The sequence below is a fragment of the Ornithorhynchus anatinus genome, chromosome 9, assembly GCF_004115215.2.
Source record: "Ornithorhynchus anatinus isolate Pmale09 chromosome 9, mOrnAna1.pri.v4, whole genome shotgun sequence".
In the NCBI taxonomy this organism is placed as follows: domain Eukaryota; kingdom Metazoa; phylum Chordata; class Mammalia; order Monotremata; family Ornithorhynchidae; genus Ornithorhynchus; species Ornithorhynchus anatinus.
In genome coordinates this window covers 51,737,047-51,758,627 of record NC_041736.1, presented here as the reverse complement: position 1 = coordinate 51,758,627, position 21,581 = coordinate 51,737,047, and the positions used below count along the sequence as shown (strand labels likewise).

The window sequence follows — 21,581 nt, the reverse complement described above, 5'->3', positions numbered from 1 at the left end:
GACAAGCTTATAATTTTTCTTTTGAAAAATTAAGTCCAGGAAAATACATCTGCATTATAAATACAGCTATTCAAACTCAACTTACGGCAAACCTAAGAAGAAGGCAGGATTTCCCAACACCAGAGTCTCCAATCAGAAGTAACTTGAATAAATAATCACTGTAAGGGGACAAAGCAGAAAAAAAATGAGTAAAACTGCTAAGTTCAAGAAAAGTGGACCATCAACAATCTTAGACAAGGATTAGAAGAGCTACACTCAATGACAGAAAAAGTTTGATAAACCATGCCACAATAAACCTGCCTCTAATTCCTGATTAAGGAACACCTTCCATAGGGAGAGGGATTTACGGGATAAAAGGAAACGCATTTTTAAAAAAAATACCAAACTCGAGGCACTTACGTTGGACACATATTCCTCTAGAGTTAAGGAACACAACTGTTCACTTTCCAATGTCCCTGCCAAGAAATCAATGTTATTTCTCCTTTAAATTCCATTATCTAGCAGCATGTCCAGTCACGATTCCTCATACTGCACTTAAGATGGTAGTCTGTATTTTCTTCCCTGAAATTCCCCTTTCTTTTCCCTCCACCCCTTACCCAATAAATAGAATGTTTGTCTTCTGGAATTTCATATAATTCTTAAGCATATCTAGCAACTTTAGTGTGTGTCTCACTACTATGCTGGGCTTTGACCTAGGCATGCTTGGAGAGCACAAGGATTCTACCCAAGCCCAAGTCTCAGATTCCAAGCCTGGCTCAAACATGCTTCCTAAATCTTAGTGCTAAAATTGATATCTGGAGTTGAAAAATCAGGACCAGCAAAGCCAACAGTACTCTACAACAGTTAGCATAAGCATCTCTTTAAAGTTTGAATTGAGTGCCCTCCACTGGGGCTAGAGGAAGAAGTTTATCTTTTGTTTATGAAATATAAATCACATTATTTGTATTACTATTAACTTCAAACTAGAAATGTCATGTAATTAGAGTTCATGCATATAATAGTAATAATTAAGGTACTTGGTAAGTGCTTTCTGTGTGTCAACCACTGTTCTAAGTGCTGGGGTAGATAGAAGTAGATCAGGTTGGACACAGTCCCGTCCCACATGAGCTTCACAGTTTAAGTAGTCAAAGGAGGGAGTACGACTGAATACCCATTTTACAGATGAGGTAACAAACACAGAGAAGTTAAAAGACTTGCCCATGATGACACACTGGACATATGGCAGAGCTGGTATTAGAACCCAGGTCCCCTGCCTCTCAGGCCTGTGCTTTTTCCACTAGATCACACTGCTTTAGAAGAGTAAAAACTGCCAGAAGCAATTTAAATTATTATTTGAAAGTACTTTCATGTATGCAGGAGCCAGTACCACCAAAAATAATTAGGGTATTTTAAAGGAAAAAAATAGTATATTTATTGCCTGTGGGAACTAAGAAAGTTAAACACTAATTGCCAATCTTCCTAACCAGTAAAGATAAATCTGATTACAAACTAGAAAAATCATGAAAGTTTATAGTTTGCTAATATTTTAGATTTATTTAGATTTATAAAAAAGTTCAGTGTTATTTATCATGGAAATTTCTGCCTTCCAATTCTGCTAGAGCAATGCTGCCCTACCTTTCCCAAACTGAGACCCCTTTAATATTAGTGCTGAAGCTTCACTGGTTCACACTGCTACCCACCACCCACTTGGAAGCAATGAAGGGAGAGCATAATAATAATAATTGCACTTATTAAGCACTCACTACATGTCAGGCACTGTTCTAAGTATTGGGGTAGGTACAGGATAGTCAGGTTGAACAGGGTCCCTGTCCCACATGGGGCTCACAGTCTTCATTCCCATTTTACAAGATGAAGGAACTAAGGCACAGAGAAGTTAAGTGACTTAACCCAACAGCAGTCACTATGCATGCTAACAGAGGATCTGCTCTTATTTATGCCTCGGACAGACACACAGACACACACTAACGCCCACCCCACAAGCCTCCAGCATGCCTATTCAGATAGCCAGGGTATACATTAGATGACTGACTTTATATTCTGATGTAGGAAGTCTACAAAAACTGCAGGAAGACCCTAAATTCTTCTGATGAACATGGTATATTCTGCTACACAGCTATGTTCCCAAGGGTAAATTACAACTTGGCCAAAAGACCATGACTGTGTCCTATCATGTAGCATGTGCAAATCCATTCATGTGGTGTCTATAGCACCTGGACGGTTTTAGAGAGAAAAGATTACTGAAATAACCTTATTCGGCATACCGATATTTTTTCATTTGTACGTCTTCCCTGAAATCAATCCATTTTCCCCTGGCCATATTCAGATCTGCTCTGGAGATAATTTCATTCAGCCTGGTATTCATTCACTCACTGGTACCTCCTGGGCCCAACTTCGTGACAAGTCCAGTGCTAAATGCTTGAAAGAACTAAAAGTAAGAGATAATCTCTGCCCTCAGCTTCGGGAAGGCACAGGCCAGGTCCTTGACTTCTGCTATATTCTTCTCAAATGCTTGGTAGTGCTTTGCACAAAGCTCAAAAATACCATTTCTACTACTTAAAATCTAATGGAAAGTCATGTCATAACAGTACCTTAGCTAATACATTACCTATTGCATACTATTTAATAGTTATCTTAGAATTAGTAATGTTACGTATTAAGCAGTACTGTCTGTGGAGCACTGTTCTAAAGTATCCAGAATATTCAAACTGGAATCCTTTCATTTGATACTTGGTGAAGAGTAAGGGATGAACTGCAGGGTGGAAACCAGAGACTAGAGAGGTTTAACAAGCATTTCCTATTTGCACAGCTTTTCTGTTAATGTAGTACACTCCATTCTACTAGCAAACTCAGCACTTATTCTTGAATTCTTTGCCTGAATCACTTCATGATCTTAAGAATAGCCCACCTAGAGTAGAGTAATAAAACTGAAACATCTCCCCTACAAAACATGTCTGTGTTTGACATCAGACATTTCAAACAGCTATAACACCTTTTTATTTATGGCTTCTGTTAAGCACTTACTATGTGACCAGCACTGTTCTAAGCACTGGGGTAGTTACAAGCTGAAAAATCAATCGAATGTACTTGAGCGCTTATTATGTGCAGAGTGCTCTAAGTGTTTGGGAAAGTACAATTCAACAGAGGTAGGAGACACACTTCACCACCCACAATGAATTTACAGTCTAGAGTCAGGTTGGTTACAGTACCTGTCCCACATGGGGCTCACAGTCTAAGAAGGAAAAGCAGGTATTGAAACTCCATTTTACAGGTGAGGAAAATGAGTATTAGAAAAGTTAAGTGACTTGTCTAAGGTCACAGCAGGCAAGCGCCGGAGCTCAAATTAGAAGTCAGAGGATCCTCTGACTCCTAGGCCCGTGCTCTTTCCCCTAGGCACGCTGCTTCTTGTGGCCTAGTAATTTGTATGCATATGTATTTTAAGCAATCTCCATTTTTATAAATTCCCAAGTGTAATTTACTAGTCTGAAACGAAAATCACTAGATTATAGAAAGCCTCATCATTTCACACGCAGGCTATGTAATACGATGAGACCCAAGAATCTGCAACGACAAGCTGTGCAGTAGAACAAGGAAAGCAATAACAGATGGGTACTTCATTCCCTCCTAAAATACAGAATTGGCTAAGTTTTGCTAACATGACAACTATATGATGGAGAATGGTAAACTCTCCCAAGAAAACTAAAAAAAAACAAACCACATTTGAACAGCAAGTTAACACACACGCTGTTTTAGTAATGCTGAGCTATTTTTAACTTCCAAAAGTGCTTCAATCACCCTACTCCCTCAGTCCTCTTTAAGGCGGCCCTGCTACCATCCACACAGAAGGAAGGGGGTTAGAAAAAGTATCCTCTCTCCTTACATACGTGCAGAGTGGAAGAGACCATCTTTTTAACCATAACCACACCCCAATGAAAGTTCACTGTCAGTCACATCTTCAAACACAAAGGACAAAATTCCAATCAAACATATTTATTGGGCACTTACTTTGCGCAGGGCACTACTAAGCGCTAGGGAGAGTACAATATAACAGTTGGTAGACTCATTCCCTGCCCACAATATGCTTACCAATGTTTGTGTATATGGATATGGAGGGAAGGGGTAAAGGAGAGCAGGAGCGAACACAAAATTTTTATCAAAGGTATTTACTGAATGCTTACTATTTGCAGAGCACTGTACTAAACACTTGGGGAGAGTACAATATAATAGTTGGAAGGCATGTCATTCCCTGGCCAATACAAACTTACAGTCTAGAGGGGGACAGACATTAATATAAATTATAATACATAATTTAAAGATTATAAATAGGTGATGTGGGATTGGGTGGGGCAAATATCAGATGTCTCAAGGTCACAGATCCAAGTGCACTGTCTGTACATATTTATAAACAAACAGCCCAGGCTCTTTACAAAAATTGAGGCAGCCAACTTGGGTATTTCAAATGTTATTTGCTGATTCTCATATTACAAGCTTCTAGAAACTCTTGACTCCATTCCTTATCGCTTTTTTTGGTATTGTAATTTTCTAGTCAAAATGATCTGTAGAATAATTTCACTGCATTCCAGGGGGGATGGAGAATTATATTTCATAAATTCATGTCAACTTTGGTATAATTAAAAGTGCAACCCTTCTATTACTTCTGACACAAATGCTTCAAAAAAGTTGTTTAAAGGCATCTTTGCTCAGTGCATTAGTATTTCTTGCCATTTTAAAGCTTTGTGATACAGGGTGGCTGTAAATTTAACCTGATTTCTGATCAGGTTAAGCAGGTCAAACCTCGGGGCAAGGGAAGAGCTCATGGGTGTGGTAATCTGTCTGCAAAGGGAAAGAAAATGTCAGCCTAAAGTGTACCAAATGCAACAGGGGTAAGTCCCTTTCTCTGGCCCTTGAGAAATGGAGTTTGGCTTCAAAGAATACCACATGAAAAAACTTGGTTGTAGACCAGGCATTAGACTTCTAACATTCATCTCTTTGGAAACTTTATGTACAAAATACAGCCAAGGAGAGAAAGGTAAAACCATAAAGTCCTGATTACTCTGATTTTTTTCCATTCAAAACTTTCTCTACAAGTGTCATTGTCATCCCCACCTACTGGACAACATTCCAGCTCAGACTTCCTTCACATATCAGGTTTATTTTAGATAAATACACTTCTTACATTCACACGGCCAAAATGATTACAAATGAAACTGCTGCAACTTTTTAAAGTTCATAGTTTAACAATTTCTTCAAATTAAATTTTAAAGCAAACAGATTTGATGTAAATCATATAGATTTTTGGTTAATTTTACTCACCATAATGTGAAAGTGAACAAATCATATTTTCAATGCCTGTTTTCAAAGACTAGAGATTTGGACAGAACTTTCTCAGTAGACCAAGTTCTGCTACACTATGAATATACTTTAGTCAAAAGATGAGCTATTCTGAACATCACTCAAAACAAGTCTTTATCTGTTGATCTAGGAAAAAAAAGTGTGTCATTTTCCAAGACAGCCAAAATAACCACTTCTGGGCAAAACATAGGCAGAGGTAATCTTAATTTCCCACTAGATTCAGAATACCTCCAACTATGGCTAGTCAGGGAGAGATTAATTTGAAAAACTGCTAAAATTTCTTTTCATTATTCAAAGCACCAAGTGCTAACTTCTTACAACCATTTTGAGTTATGCCGGTTTTGTTCCAAGTACCATTTTTGCACAGCCACACCTACCCACATCAGCATGCAAAGCAAAAAAGCCGAACAACAGGGCAGTGAAAATAGAAGACTCAACTCTGAGTCATCTTTAGCAGCTGAAAGAGAATGGAGGAAGTCAGTGCAGCTGGAGAATTGGTGGCAGAAGCTTGTCTCACAACAGATAGGAGCTCACAACCCAGGATGACAGTGAGAGACAGTGGGACAGGACTTGGTGAAAGAGTCCGGAGAGGCAGGCAATATGAGGGCCAATATCCTTCCTTATGTGCACAGCTCTTTTGAAGCGTTTCATTGCTGGTGACTGAATATTTTGTCTTCCCTTTAGAATTCTTAATTATGGTACTTGTTAGCACAGCACTAAGTGTTATATGAAGTGCTGGGCTAGATACAAGATGAGGTAGATAGACAAGACTTAGCTTGGGCTGAGAGTGAGTAGCCCTGAGAAGTTCTTATTTGCCCCAGAACACCCTAGCATAAAGAATCCCGAAGGCAGCAGGTTGGTTTTAGACATCCCAGGGTTCAGTTCAGGGTGACTGTGTCCACCTTGTCTCAGATGTTTTCTCAAGTTTTTTCCAACAGGAATAAGTTACGGCCAAACTGGATCTCTTGAACCAGGCTGCTACCACCTAAGATAGGCATTGAATTGACTACCTCTGCTGAGAAGCACATGGTCAACTCCTGATCACAAATTGCTCAGGAGTCTCTTTGTCTTGAGGGAATACGTAAAATAAAGGCTGGTCTGCGACTCCAGGCTAGAATCTCAGAGGAACTTCCAAAAATCCTTCCACTCTCCAAGACTTTCCAGATGCTTCTAGGAAGGTTAACACCTGAACATAAAGAACCTTGACAAAAGGGCTCCTTACTACCGCAATGTCCAAGAATGGAGGGAAGAGCAGAGTCTGTTGCCCACCCTCCCAAAGTAGTTAGGGAAAAGGTAAATTACCTTGATTCCAGAAGAGAAGACATAGAGGTTTTTGTTGATCCTGCTTCTCAGAAAGATGAGACAAATGGAGGCAGGCTAGCTTTGAAACAGAGAACTCCCTCCTGAAAGCAGGGTTAAACTTCAGACAAGACTTCCAGTTCCTCACTTTCTAAGCCACTATCTGGCCAGAAGGAATGGGTGAAACCATATACTTGTGCTTTCAGATCTAATGTATTAACCCACCTTTTGAGAGAAAGCTTTGTCAAATTCTCCATGTCAGGCTATCTGGTTTGCTTAATTAACACTGACCTATAGAAGCCTCTGGTATGGGCTCTAAGAGGAATTTATGCAGGCCAGGGACAGAATGTGCTGCAATTTCAATGGCTAATTTACAAGTTTAATCAGTCACAACTGCCCTGTTACAGAAATTTAGAATTCCCATCCATAGAAAAATCTAGATTAAGTATGTATTTTTATGTTTAAAAAATAATCCACATCTTTCAGTAAAGATTGAAAAATATTAGGTTTAACATCTAAAATGTAGAGAAGTACAAACTGAAGCGGAATTCCATCTCCTTAGACATAAGGTAGCAGAACCAAACTGGTGTCTCTGGGAACTGCCCTGGATGCAAGGAAATCACTTTCTGGCCAACCCCATCCTTGCCCCTTCCACTTCCCTAAGGTTGTGGCAGAGGATGGGGGAGGGGAGGGCCTCCAGCCTACACCCCAGGGGGTTTTGGATCCCAGAGGTCCAAGAGCACCTCAGGGACTGCCATGCAGGAATGGAAGGCTCAATATATGGCCAAAGAACTGCTTCAGGTGCCCTTCTAAAGTTGTTTCGGGCCCCAGAAGCCACCTCCCTCCCCAATTCCCCCAGTTCCACAGAAGCCAAGTAAGATTCAAAAAACAGTACACCCCGTTCTCCTATCATACTGAGATTGGCTCTTGCAAAATCCCACATTCCGGAAAACACAAGTTAACACACATTCTACTGTCACATGCAGGCAAACTTTTTTTTCCAAAACCACATGCTGTATTCCACATGCAACCTTCTCTTGACAGGTAACGTGGCTTAGTGGGGCCGGGAGTCAGAAGGACCTGGGTTCTAATCCCAACTCTGCCACTTGTCTGCTATGTGACCTTGGGCAAGTCACTTCACTTCTGTGCCCCAGATGCCTCATCTGGGGATTAATACTGTGAGCCCCATGTGGGTCAGGAACGGTGTCCAACCTGATTAATGTTTATCTACCCCAGAGCTTAGAACAGTGCTTGGTACATCATAAGTGCTTCACAAGTAGCATAATTAATTAGTAAACTAAATTGAATTTCCTGGTATTTAGAACCTTATATTTTACTTGGGAAACAGACTGTAAGCCTAAAATATCATGCTTTAGTACAATACCTTAAGTTATTTAAAAAACCCTTAAGAATTGAGGAAGAGCAAAGTGTGCATCTACAGGGGGAGTAGAGAGGGTTCCGGAGATCAAATATGACAGTTTCCATTCCAGGCTACACTAAATGTGTAAGCAAAATATTGTCTTACCATGCCTGTAATCATACAGGTGTTGTGAAAATTATAACTTTTGAAAGACGCAAGTAGTACTATACCCTATCAAATCAGCCACAGTAATTGAGTGCTTACTGTGTGCAGAGCATCAGTTTGTGCAACATAAATGATTAAAACGAAAAACAAAATAAAAACCACCAAGAGAACAAAAGGTTCTCTTCAAAATATGTTAATAGGACCAGCAAAGTACTAAGGAACCTGCTCTGCTGTGCAATCCATTAGAATGACTGCAGGCATTCAAGTTCCTGGAAGTGAGTCTTGCCTTCTGGCTTCAGTCATTCATCCAATCATATTTATTGAGTGCTTACTGTGTGCAGAGCATAATACTAAGTGCTTGGGAAAGTATAAAATAAACAGACACATTCCCTGCACACAATGAGCTTATAGTCTAGAGAAGGAGACAGATATTAATGCTAATAAATACAATACATAAGTGCTGTGGGGCTGGGAGGAGGGGAAAAATAAAGGGAACAAGTCAGCATAAAGGAGAAGGGAATGGGAGAAGAGGAATCTCCTTAGAGCACTTAGGGTAGGCCTCAAACTCCACGTGGGCTTGAATCGTGTCTACCAACTCAACTGTACACTCCCAAATGCTTGATACAGTGCTCTGCACACAGTATGTGCTCAATAATACCAATGAGTGATTGCAACTATTCTCAAACTGGAACTCTTGACCATTAATTAGTTCCTCTAACTACTCTCTTCTCTTATGCTCAATGCTGGCTGCATTGGCCAAGTAAGCCTGTTCATCATCTTCTGTCATCAAGCCACTGAATAAGCCATTCCAACTGCCTCAGTGTCCTTCCATCCACATTGCATTCATAATCAAATAATTTGTGTTTACCCCCCAAAATTACACATTCTTCAAGGGCAGGGTTACATCTTACACTTCTGTGGGATCCTGATGACAAACACCTGCAGACAATGGCCACTGCATCTTGACACTGATAAATCTACTAAGATCCTACCTCTTTTATGAAGCCTTCCCAGACTAACTTATCTTAATCAATGGTATTTACAGTGCTTACTCCTCGTAGAGCACTGTACTAAGTGCTTGGAAGAGTAAAACACAACAGAGTTGGCAGACATGTTCCCTGCCCACCAGGATCTTAGTCTAGAGGGGGAGACTGACATTAAAATAAATTACAGATCAGAGCTGTGGGGTTGAGCATGAGGGTGAACAACAAATATTTGAATGGTATAAATCCAAGTGCAAGGATGACACAGAAGGGAGAAGACCAAGTTTTATAAGACCATAAGACTTTTAGAATGTAAGCTCATTGGGCAGGGACTGAGTCTAACCAACTCTGTTATATTGTACTCATCCAAGCACTTAGGACAATGCTCTGCACTGACTGAGAAACAGTAGGGGAAATGAGGGTTCAGTCAGGGAGAGCTTCTGGGAGGACAATGTGATATTAATAAAGCTTTGAAGGTGGGGAGAGTGGTGGTCTGGCATATATTAATGGGGAGGGAGTTCCAGGCCAGAAGGAGGAAGTGGGCAAGGGGTTGGCAGCAAGACAGATGAGATCGAAGTAAAGTAAGTGGGCTAGGTTGTAACAGGTTGTAACGAGGTAAGATAGGAGGGGCTGATTAAGTGCTTTAAAGTCCATGGTAAAGGAGTTTCTCTTGATGTTGAGATGGATGGGCTACCACTGGTGGTCCTTGAAGAATGGGGAAACATCATCTCTAATTACCTAAGTAAACTTCCAAAAACCTTACATAAATTTTCATCTACATGTCTGTCTTACTGTATATATAAATGGATTTTATGAGTGTTTTGTTCAGTCTTCCCATTCTAGTCTAAGTTCTTCAAAAGTAAAATAGCTTGTCACCATCACCCTCTAAGTCTCCAAAGCATCTAGCAGAATGATGCTGAATTAGGAGTTCAATAAATTCTGATGATGACGTTAACAATTAGATTTTAAAACGAACACTACATTCTTGACCATTTAAGTAATCAGTCAAGGTGTGTTTTAGAGACTCACAACAAAAAGACACTAATGATTACAATCAAGTCTTCATTGAGCATTATTGGTTAACATTTCTTAAATTCTTTCTACAAAATATCAGATGTCATGTCAATGTCACATATTAACAGTGAAAAGATCATCCCTTAAAACGGCTGATAAAAACAACAACAAAAAAAACACAACCAAATGTTCCTGTACCCTTTTTGATTCTGGAAAAATCAACTGTCAACCAATCAGTTGAGGAAAATCAATGCCACGTATCCTCCTGAAATTAATTAAAATATGCTTGGATAATATTTATTTTTTATGGTGCTTAAGTGCTGCTGTGTGCCAGGCACTTGTTCAAAGTGCTGGGGTAGATACAAGTTAATCATGTAATCCCCATTTTACAGATGAGGTAATGGAGGCATAGAGAAGTGAAGTGACTTGCCCAAGGTCATCCAGACAAGTGGCAGAGTCAAGATTAGAACCCAGATCCTTCTGACTCCCAGGCCCGGGCTCTATGCACTCACTAGCTAGGCACTCTGCTTCCCCATTTGGACAAGTTAAGTGATTTGCCCAAGGCCACACAGCATATAAACTAATTCTGGCTCTGCCACTTGTCTGCTGTGACCTTGGGTAAGTCACAATTTCTCTGTGCCTCAGTTACCTAACTTATAAAATGAGGATTGAAGACTGTGAGCCCATTTGGGACATGGACTATGTCCAAACTGATTATCCAGTATTTACCCCAGTGCTCAGTATACTGACTGGCACATAGTAAGCTCTTAAATACCATACAAAACAAAAAAAGTGTCAGAGCTGGAAGAAGAATCCAGACACTGACTCCCAGGCCTGGGCTCTTTTCACTAGATCATGCTGCTTCTCAGTTAATTGGCTCCCTCATTTTTTCAGCAGAGAAACTAGATGATCAAGATTGGAAATGGAAGGGTTATAACAGAAACAAAACATCACATACTCAAAATAACTTGAAATAGATGCAAACTGCTAGGCTGCAAAATCAGAACCTATTATACATCTGAATTTGACCATCAGTAAATTAATGATTTGTAAAAGGTCCTAAGGGTCCCCAGGCCCAAGAAGATTCGCTCCTGACATGTAGCTGGATCCTCAACACATGCTAACAATACTGTAGCCTTGAAATACTATACCTACAACACATTGCTATTAGGGCCGCAGAATGATACACACACTTATTTTGCTTCTCTATGGACTAGCAAAGATAATTAGTACTAATCGGTGACCTTGCCCTAATGGACAAATTAGTTACAATATTAACACCTAAAACTGCATTCATTCACTGTAGAAGAAATCCCACAATCACCCCTCCTGGAAATGATGCTGGAGAAGACAAAGCCTGACAAAAGCTACTACTGCTGTCAGGCCATAATTTGCAGTTCTATTATTACTAGAGTCCGAGTTTTCTGGAGTGCTACACCAACATCAAAACAACCAAATGGGAGGCATAGGCATGGACTTTTAGGATGTTTATAACCTCCACTCTCCATTCCCAAAGTCTCTTTCTAAAAATAAGAGTTTAAACTTTCAAAAAAGGTTATATATTATTGTCAAAATAGCAGTAGGATGACTTAAAAAATCACTAATTCTGCCATCACTGACCTAAGTCTACCTAGTACATACAAATGATTGTCAATGGAATATCCATTTAGGAGAGTAGTACCTGGAAAGGGTGATCATTTTTAAATGGATCCTTTTTTTTCTGAAAGAATTAGTCACCCCATTCTAGTTTACGTCTGGAAAATTCTAGTCTGTTTTCATTTCTCTTAGGGGTTCCGGTTCTTATTCCCTTACTCAAATCACCTCAGAACCAAGCAAGGTTACTTGCACATGCCAGTCGGTAGCTGTGATGCATTAGTTATCTACTTGGGACATGTGTAAGGACCAGAGTGAAATAAATCCTGAATAAATGTATGCTTATGTATACGTGAATCACTGTAACACAAAAATGAGACTGCAAATTTCCTAATTTTTGAAGTTAAAACCTATTTTATCCAAACTTTCAAAATGACACCAAAAGCCCAAAGTATCTCCCAAATGAGATTGCTAGGGAGGGGCATGCAAAGTTCCATGACCCCCAAAAAGCCTTATTAAAAGCACATCTCCCAGGGGCCTTCCCCTTATTTCCCCTTCTCCCACTCCCTTCTGCTTCACCCTTGCACTTGGAATTGCACCTCTTACACATCTTTCTCTCTTAGTCCCACAGCATTTATGTACATATCAGTAACTCATTTATATTAAGGTCTGGCTCCCTGACTATTATAAGCTTGTTGTGGTCAGGGAACGTGTGTCTATCGATTCTGTTGTATTGTACTCTCCAAAGTGCTTAGTAGAGTGTTCGGCACACAGTAAGAGCTCAATAAATATGACTGATTGATCACAGATGCCGAGAGTTGGCAGAGCAGTGTCGCCTGCCAGGAACACATAAGCAGAAGCTAACAATACTACTAAAGTGAAGGGGGCCCCAATTCTTCCTGAAAACAAAAGTCTTCACCTCCTTCTGCACAGCCCCCAAGCAAATACCAAAGTCACCCACCAACTGACCACTGTTTCTTTTTCCTTTGGGATCTTAGAATTCTCTCTCAAATCCAAGTTCCCTCCTTAATCCTTAAAACGTCACCCCATAGTTTTTCAGCAAAATTGAGATATTTCCCTAGGTACTTCTAGGCTCCGTTCCACAAACCAAACTAGAGATCTCAGCCCCACCTATTACTAGGAAGCAATGCACTGGTCTGGCCACCCTATCCGTTACCAGGAAACCAAGCAAACAAAAAATCCTACTCCTAAGGTTTTAAAACTTTTGTAGCTTTATTCCTTTGTTTATTAAAACAAAGAAGGGGAAAAAAACAGGTAAGCCAAATTACCCACATACACTTTGGGGCTTCTCTTCCTCCAGACCAATTTAAATGGAATGAAAAGTCAATCAATAGTATTTACTGAGTAGGTACCATTTGCACTGTACAGTGCTAAGTGCTTGCTTGGGAGAGTACAATAAAATAGACAGCATCTTTCCCTCAAGGAGTTTACAATCTAGTGGGGGAATCTATAACTAGGATGTGATAGTTATTGCCGAGACTTTAAGTCATTTCAAAGACTTCTGAAGTGCTCTCAACAAATAAGGCAAATACATATTTCATAACAGACTTCTTAAATCGGAAAGCAAAATGGAACACTTTTTTTTTTTTAAAGCTGAGGGTTAGGTTTCCAACAAAAAGTAGGCAATAAGTAAACTAGACAATAGTCTGACTGTAAATGTGTAATCAAAAGTAAATAATTGGAGTATCTCAAAGCTAAAATGTAGACAAAATAAGAGATATAAAGCTTAGGATGACACAAAAGCACTTTCCATTGGTGGGGTGATTGTATAAGTGTGTTTGTGAGGGTGTGTGCACAGCGTGTGCATCCAAATGATCATTCAAGGATTAATTTGGGGGTTTTCATTTGGGTAAAAATAGGGCCTTAAATTTTAAATATTCACTTAAAAAAAAAAAACACAAACCCAGCAACAACAGTAAGAGCTTTCCCCAGCTTTTCATTGCAAAGAAAACCTGGGAAAACAGGAGGTGGGTTGACCAGGCAGTTCTCCAGAGTAGGGGTGAAGCTGATGGGGGTGTTGATGCTCCCTGTGAGGGGGCAGTAACCATAGCAGGTTCAGCTCTCCCAGACGAGATCCTTCTCTAGAGGGAGGGACTGGGAGAGTGTGGTGGCACAGGGATTGGGAGCTCTCCAAGGGGCGGGGACTGTGCCAAATTCCCAACTGTGCATTCTCTCTCAGTGCTCAGTACAGTGCTCTGTGCTCACTAAAGGCTTAATAAATACTACTACTACTCTGAACTTTACAGCCCAGCAGCAAAGCAGTCATTTCTCTCTGTCTGGGTTCCTCCAAATCCTGAGAACCGTTCCTATGTTTATCTGTGAGGTCCAAGGAAAGGAAGTAAGGGAAAAGTTGGGAAAGGGCTGACTGAAGTAGAGGAGCAAAAGGCAAGCAAGCACCCACAACATAACCTAAATTCTCAGGCTTAATCCAAATCTTTTAAGAAAATTTATCAGTAGGATAAAATGAGGGCTACCCTACTGTTAGGGCATGAATATATATGGGATTTGGTTTAATTCTCCCATAAGACATGTTTGTACCAAATGTCATTGGAGAGAACACTGTTGGGGATACAGGGAATGTTCTTCTGGCAACATGTGTCAGTATGTAAGATGCTGCCGAGTCGAATAAACAGTTGTGGCATGCACGCTAAGCAGTCACAATGTGCACTGTATAGCCTAAGCTCCTTGTGAGCAGGGATTGTGTCTTCCAATTCCCAAATGCATAGTACAATGCTCTGCACACTCTAAGTGCACAAAAAATACTGCTGATCAATAATTATGTGTTTTCCTTAATGTAGGGTTCATTCTCTAATAATGTGGGAGGTATATTCCTGAAAAACCCAGCATTAAAGAAAAATTGCATTATAGCATGCGTGTATATGCCCAACTGTTTCTCCCGACATCACATTCTGCCAAAGAGACTGTTCCCCAATGACATTCTGAGCAAACTGCCTCCTGAAAACATGTACTAAGGGAGACGTGCTGGTATTCAGAAGCAATTTCTTCAAGATCAAAAGGACTGAAGTTTGAACTATAGAACAAGAAATAGCATCAGTACTTGTAAAAATGGGACATTAGCTTTGGAGGACAGCTCTGAAAGAAATGCCTTAGAAAGCAGATATTCTAATGTAATTCCAGATGATTTTTTCCTTAGAACACATGCAAGATAGTTGCAATTTTCTATTAGCTAAGGAAAAAAAAAAGACTGCACAAACCAATATGAAGTAGTTTGGTTCCCGAATGGTATTATTGACATACGGGTCAGTGGGAAATTAAGAAGCTAAGCTCTAATGTCTCCAAGCTGAAATCTGGAACTACAAGGATGTCAGACTCCAATGAAGAAGTCTCCAAGGAATTGGGTGGGGATATATTTCAAATCAAATCAAACAAAAAAAAAAAAAACAATGGTATTTGAGCACTTACTGAGTGCAGAACACTGTACTAGGTGCTTGGGAACATTTCCTCTTTTCATTCCAGATAGCACTTTTATGATTCAGTGGTATAAAAGGCAAGGAGAGTTTTCCTTTAACTCTTAAAGGAAATTTAACTCAAAGGGAAGAGAGGGTGCAAATCACATCCATGCACAATATAAAAATCCAGCAACAGGATAGATATGTCTTCTTCGTGGGCAGGGAATGTGTCTGTGTACGTCTGTGTACTGTACTCTCCCAAGCGCTTAGTACAGTGCTTTGCACACAGTAAGCGCTTAATAAATACAATCGAATGAATACAGTCTGCTTCCTCCTAATAGCTATCATCTGAAATGGATCTCTAAATTAGAGGGTAGAAAAACACTTAGGTGATCAGCCTTTATTATTTAAACACTTTCTCATTGCCTTTAAAAGACATGTTTTCAAATACCCCTGGGTTTTTCCATTTTAAAATTAGCCTGTTAAAACTTAGCTCCCTCAGCCTTGGTAGGCTTGAAAGGCTTTTGACCTCTTTAGTAATTGCAAAACTTATTAAAATCAGTCTTTTTAAGTAAACAAAATGAACGCAGGACAAACAGGCACTTTAAAATTAAAGTATGATGCCAAAACATTGATCCTTCCATAGACAGGCTCTCTGTTGCATATGGAACTTTGGAATTAAGACTTGATTCGGAATGCCACTACATCTGGGTACTGAATTTCTCATTTTGCCCAGTTCCTATATTATCAGTTTCTGTAATCCTTTGCACTACAAATACTCAACATAGGTGCCAATTTTCATTTTGAGTATGGGAGTGAAAGTGAAATGAGGTTCTGAATAGGAATGAGAATGTAAAATGGACAGCCTTGAAAATGGTAAGAAAGCTGCCATTTTGGGTCTCCTCGGCCCTGATTAGAAACTGAGGGGTCTTTCCAGAGACTTGGGATGTGCAAGGCTTGGGAACCTAGCTTTAAAATTAAAATATCTAGAACTAGAGAAATCTAAGTAATTGAACATATATAATCACTAGTGCAGGAAATAGGTGTAAATAAGCAAGCCTATAACTGCTAGAAGTAGCTGGTGAGTTTGGACAACTTGGGTTGCTAGGGAAGGCCAAGTGGAGGCTATGGAATTTTACATGCATCTCTGGTGCTTGTGATTATATACATTTATTCAATTTTTTAGATTACTCCAGTTGTAGATATTTTAATGTTCATTTCCCCTGTTATGTCAAGAACTTGTGAGGACTTCTAGGTGTTATATTTTCCCAAAGCACATTTGGGAAAGTTAATTATGCCCAGTGGGAGCTCAATATTATTTCTGCTACTGTGAGTATTCACCTCCTTTTGCTAAAAGACCCATATCTTCAGAACTCCCAAAATTTAATGCATCCTGTGAGATAACACACTTCCTAATTGTTTGGAATATTATTTCTGCTACTCTGAGTATTCATCTCCTTTTTCCAAAAAAATCCAGCTCTTCAGAACTCCAGAAATTTAATGCATCCTGTGAGATAACATACTTCCTAATTGTTTGGTTTCCTGTCTTTTCTTAGACTCTGAACATTAATGCTGCTCCCATTTTTCTCAGGATATATCCGCCCATTAGAACAGTATTTTTTACCATATTACACTGCCTTGAATCAAGACCATTTTGTTCTAAACCAGAAAAACATTATGAAAATGAGAATCAAAATATAGCTTTCAAATCCATCACTGGCCCATTGCTTCTCATCCTGTGAGAGAAACTTCATTGTTTGTAGACTCTGATGAAATCGAGTCCAAACACAGAATGCATGAGGATCGCACAATCAATGCAATTCCAATATAAGCCTTACTTAGAATTACATATTACATATTTTCATCTGATGCACTTTTCTGATACCAAATTCAGTGGCAGGCAAACAGAATAAAAAATGTAAGCTGATGCTGGATGAACTTGAATCTGTACCCTTTGAGCACTTGATATTCAACCCACTCTCAGGCCCACACTTCTGTACACAGATGTAATTTTATTTTATTAGTGTCTGTCTCCCCCTCTAGACTACAAGTTCATTATAGGCAGGGAACATATCTACCAACTCTGTTGTATTATACTCTCCCAAACACTTAGTACAGTGCTCTGTACACAGTAAGCGCTCAATACCATTAATTGATTTCAACTCAGTAAAAAGGTATAAACAAAAATCTTACTCTCTGACATTCTGAGAACCAAAAACCATTATCAGGAAAAGCTGTTTTTGTGGTTTTTTTTTTTAAATGGTATTTGTTAAGCACTTACTGTGTGCCAGGTATTGTACTAAGCACTAAGGTAGATCCAGGCTAATCAGGCTGGAGATAGTCCATGTCTCCTATGGGGCTCAGTCTTTATGCCCATTTTACAGACAAGGTAACAGGCACAGAGAAGTTAAGAAAAGTGAAGTCTGATTGGGAAGAATGAAGCCTCAGAGCAGGGCCAAGGTTTTTCTCTGCCAGTATAAAGCAAAAAGAAAAATTTTAAGTCACCCCACAAGAAAAACATTTAGCCCATTATAGTCCCTGTTCCCAAGGATTATGGAGTAGCTGAATGTGTACACAGGCTTCTACAACAGACCCACAATATAAAAATGGGGTACAACTGTCTAAAAACTGGGAAAAGCAACAGGTGTCACAAGGCAATAATTTATCCATTATTAACTAGGTATAACAAAGAAGTTAAGACGATCTTGTTTTCAAGACTAACCTCTAGTCAATTCATGCACTCAGGATGGAAGTGCAAGACAGTGTAGATTGCATAGTTGATTTTTGAAAAACCTTAAGAGTGGGGGAGTGGCACCAAGGAATTGAACTCCAAGTTGATGTTGGGTCTTAGACGTTGGATTTCAACATGAAAAGCATGGGTCATGAAGAGCCAATGAAGTCTATGCTCTCTAAAATATTAAAACTAAGTAGTTAACTTCTCATTAGGGTTTCACATTCAGTATTTTAACTGAACACTGAGGGTTCTCTCTTCCTTGAAATTGGGGAATTTGCAGAAAGGCAAGGTTCCTAGTTTTGTCAATTTTACCCACTGAACTTTAACCGGCAGCAATTTAGAGATTAATTATTTCTGTACCTCTTCAACAGCTTTTAAACACCAGGTTAATATACCTAAATTTAAGTAGGTAAATTTTGCGGGGCAAGAGATCATGTAGATGATCTTCCCTCCAATGAATGTCAGATGTACCAGCACGCAAGCAGTTTACAACTGAAAAGAGGGTGTAGAAAAATGAAGTGGGATTACTGACAAGTTAGCTTGACTTTTCCATTAAATGTCATTTCCTCTGGTCCCAAACCATTTTCATAATCTGCTGCAGAAGATGATTTTCCAAGGGCTTCCTCTTTCAGAGCTCCGAATTACCATTTTGGACAGGGTGCAAGACACTAGGCCACAGGTTAACTTTCAGTGCCAGTGAAACCATAAAAAGATGAGACCAGTGCCTGCATTTGTGTGAGGATATTTAGCTTAATATTTAGCTTATTTTAGCTTGGGGAAAAAAAAGACATATTTTAGTTGAACTAACACTGCATGCATTAGCTCTAGCTTATTTCACATAAACTCTGAGTTCTTCTTTCACCTGCTTCTCTATGCCTTCTCAAAATAGGAATAGGGCTTGTGAACGGAAGAAACTGCCAGAGCAGTGGAGTAAGTTTAGTGCCTCTGACTCTAAGGAAGTGGTAAAGTCAAATGTTCTTCCTTGTTGCTAGGTAACTGTTGGGGAATGGTTTGAGACCCTCTCCCCAAATAGTAAGCCTGGTTCTTGGAAAAGGGTTTATAAGGTCATGAGAAAAGGTGAAATAGTAATTTTGCAACAAGCCCCTCTAAGAAGCAGAGCTTCCACTCAAAATATATAGACTTCCAAACAAATTAAACTTTTTTCTCCTCTGCAGATTAATGCATCTGAAGCAGACATTTCAGAATCCAAACCACAGTGTTACAAAACCCGAACTCAGAATGTATTTTGCAAGACCCATGTGACACCCACATGACTGTCAACTAAATTGAAGGGTGGACTTTTGGGTGATGTTCAGCAGCAATCGGTTAAAAGCAGCAAGCCGGTCAACTTTTGCAAGAGACAATAATTTTCACCAGGATTTTAAAATGCCTTACTATATCGACTTATTCTTGTTCCCACCTACCACTTCTGACCATGTTAATACTCGAATGAGCTTCAACTACTGAGCATTTTTACCTTTTTATACTGAGCGAGCGATTCCTTAGGAGGAAATCTCCACATTTCCCTCAAGGAAAGTGAAAACCCATTTACCAGGAGATGAGCCAGGTGCGTGGCTGCTTCTCAATTAAGAGAAATACATTAACTTTTCATGACACGTCATGAAACCTCATTCCCTCTCTGCGAGCATTCAGGGAGGTAATTCAAAACCTACAGAGATCACCCACAAAAAAAAAAAGAGGCCTCATAGCTGTTTCCACTTCTTTTCCTGTTTGTTTTTGCCTGGCACCATTCAACTTGTGCCCCTCGCTCCGTATGGTTATTTAGCTTAACATTTAAATATTTCCTCAGTTCACAAGCCCTATTCCTATTTTGAGAAAGCATAGAGAAGCAGGTGAAAGAAGAACTTCTCAGAGTTTATGTGAAATAAGCCAGAGCTAATGCATGCAGTGTTAGTTCAACTAAAATAAGCGCCTTTTTTCCAAGCTAAAATAAGCTAAATATCCTCTTTAAAATATATTTAAATAAGAAGAAATATTTTTCTTCGAGGCACCCAATAGTGTCTGACTTACTGTGAAATTTTTTTCTTTTTTTGCAAAAGGGCTCGGTTCTTAAAAAGGGCAGGTGGTGAAATAAGTTGTTACAAAACTCCAGTGGATGCAGAATCACCGAATCCGGAGGGTGAAGGTAAAAAAGGAGGGGGAAGTGGGCAGCCCTCCTTTCGCCGCCCCCCAACCCGTTGCTGAACTGTACTTTATGAGAAGCATCGTGCCTTAATGGAAAAGAGCCCGGGCTTGGCAATCAGAGGTGGTGGGTTCTAATCCCGGTTACGCCGCTGGTCAGCTGGGTGACCTTGGGCGAGTCACTTTGCTCATCTGATAGTATTTACTGAGCGCTTCCTATGTGCGGAGCACTGCACTAAGCGCTTGGAATGGACAATTCGGCCACAGAGAGAGACAATCCCTACCCAATAACTTCACTTGTCTGTGCCTCCGTCCCCTCGTCTGTGGGTGAGGACTGGGAGGCCCAGGTGGGACCACCTGATTACCTTGCCCCTCCCCCAGCGCTGACAACAGGGCTTGGCACCTAGTACGCGCTTAAACACCCACATTCTTAGGGTTACTCCTAGCGCTTACTACAGTGCTCTGCGCCTAAATACCAATGAGCGAGGGGTTTCACGCACTCCCAGGAAAGCAGCCTGGCACAGGACCGGGGGGGGGGGGGTAATGTCACGATAGAGGTGGGGTGAGGGGACACTGCTCCATCCTGACAGGTAGGGAGGGCCCCCCCAAACAATGTCTGCAGTGTCCCAACCTCTCTGGGCCACCCCCCGAGCTCCCTGAGGGGAGCCCCTGTCCCCTCCTCCCAACGACCTCCCTCGGCAGCCCTGCCCGCAGCCGGTTCTGCTCCCCCGGGCCCCGCTTGAGGACCGGCTCCTCGGTGCCCCCGGAGCCGCCAGGACCATCTTTCCTTCGCCTTCTCCCCCGTCCTGGCTGAGGGAGCCGGCTCCGACCCTCCCGCCCCCCCCAACCCCGCACTCACTATTCGGGATTCATGCTGGACATGTCACTGCAGCCGCCGCTAACGCTGCTACGGTCGCCGCCTCCCCGACTGTCCGCGCCGCCGGCAACCGGGGGGATGGAAAGGCCGTTGGGTGGAGCAGCGCCTTCTCCCTCTCCGGACCCTCCCCCCCAAAAAAGCCAGCAGCAGCCTCCGCCGCTCGGCTCTGCTTTCCACCCAAAATGGCCGCCGCCGAACCAGGAACTAGGGAAGCTTCGAACCGAGGGGGCCTGGCCACGGCCCGGAGGGCGGCCCTGCCGCGCTGCACGCCGGGAGATGTAGTCCGGGAGCTCCTCGGCGGCCACTGCGACGGGCGGCTCGGCGCGGCCGACGGGACTCACTTTCCCGCCCGACCCCGCGCGCGGGGCGCATGTGCAGTCCGTCCGTCTGTCACCCCCCCCTTCGGCCCTCCCCGCGGCCTCTCTAGTGGGGCCTGCCCTCTGACTCCCCCTAGCGGATTGGCTCGGGCTGCGCTGCCCGGTGATGTCATCAGTGAAACGTGGCAGCCGGGCGAGTCAGGGACTCGAAGTGGGAGGAGGAAGAGGCGGTGGGAGGGGAAGAGGGGAAAAAGGAGGAAGGGGCAGAATGGGAGACGAAACCTAAAGCGATGGGCAGGAAAAAGGGAGGGGCCCGA

The 21,581-nt window shown here is 41.3% G+C and overlaps 1 protein-coding gene across 2 annotated transcripts in view; it reads right to left on the bottom strand.

Moving 5' to 3' along the window:
- The window catches only part of RAB1A (RAB1A, member RAS oncogene family), a 33,500-nt gene extending 12,187 nt beyond the window's left edge, over positions 1-21,313 (bottom strand). The window contains exons 1-2 of one of the 2 annotated variants that reach the window (XM_001513343.5): positions 20,930-21,313; positions 86-158 (exon numbers count right to left, since the gene is read on the bottom strand). In XM_001513343.5, coding sequence (XP_001513393.2) covers positions 86-158; positions 20,930-20,952 — 96 coding nt within the window. In that variant the 5' untranslated portion in view covers positions 20,953-21,313. Of the gene's footprint in view, positions 1-85; positions 159-399; positions 426-20,929 lie in introns of those variants that run through there. The other variant, XM_029072233.1, reaches the window with a different exon arrangement.
- Positions 21,314-21,581: the final 268 nt, after the last annotated feature.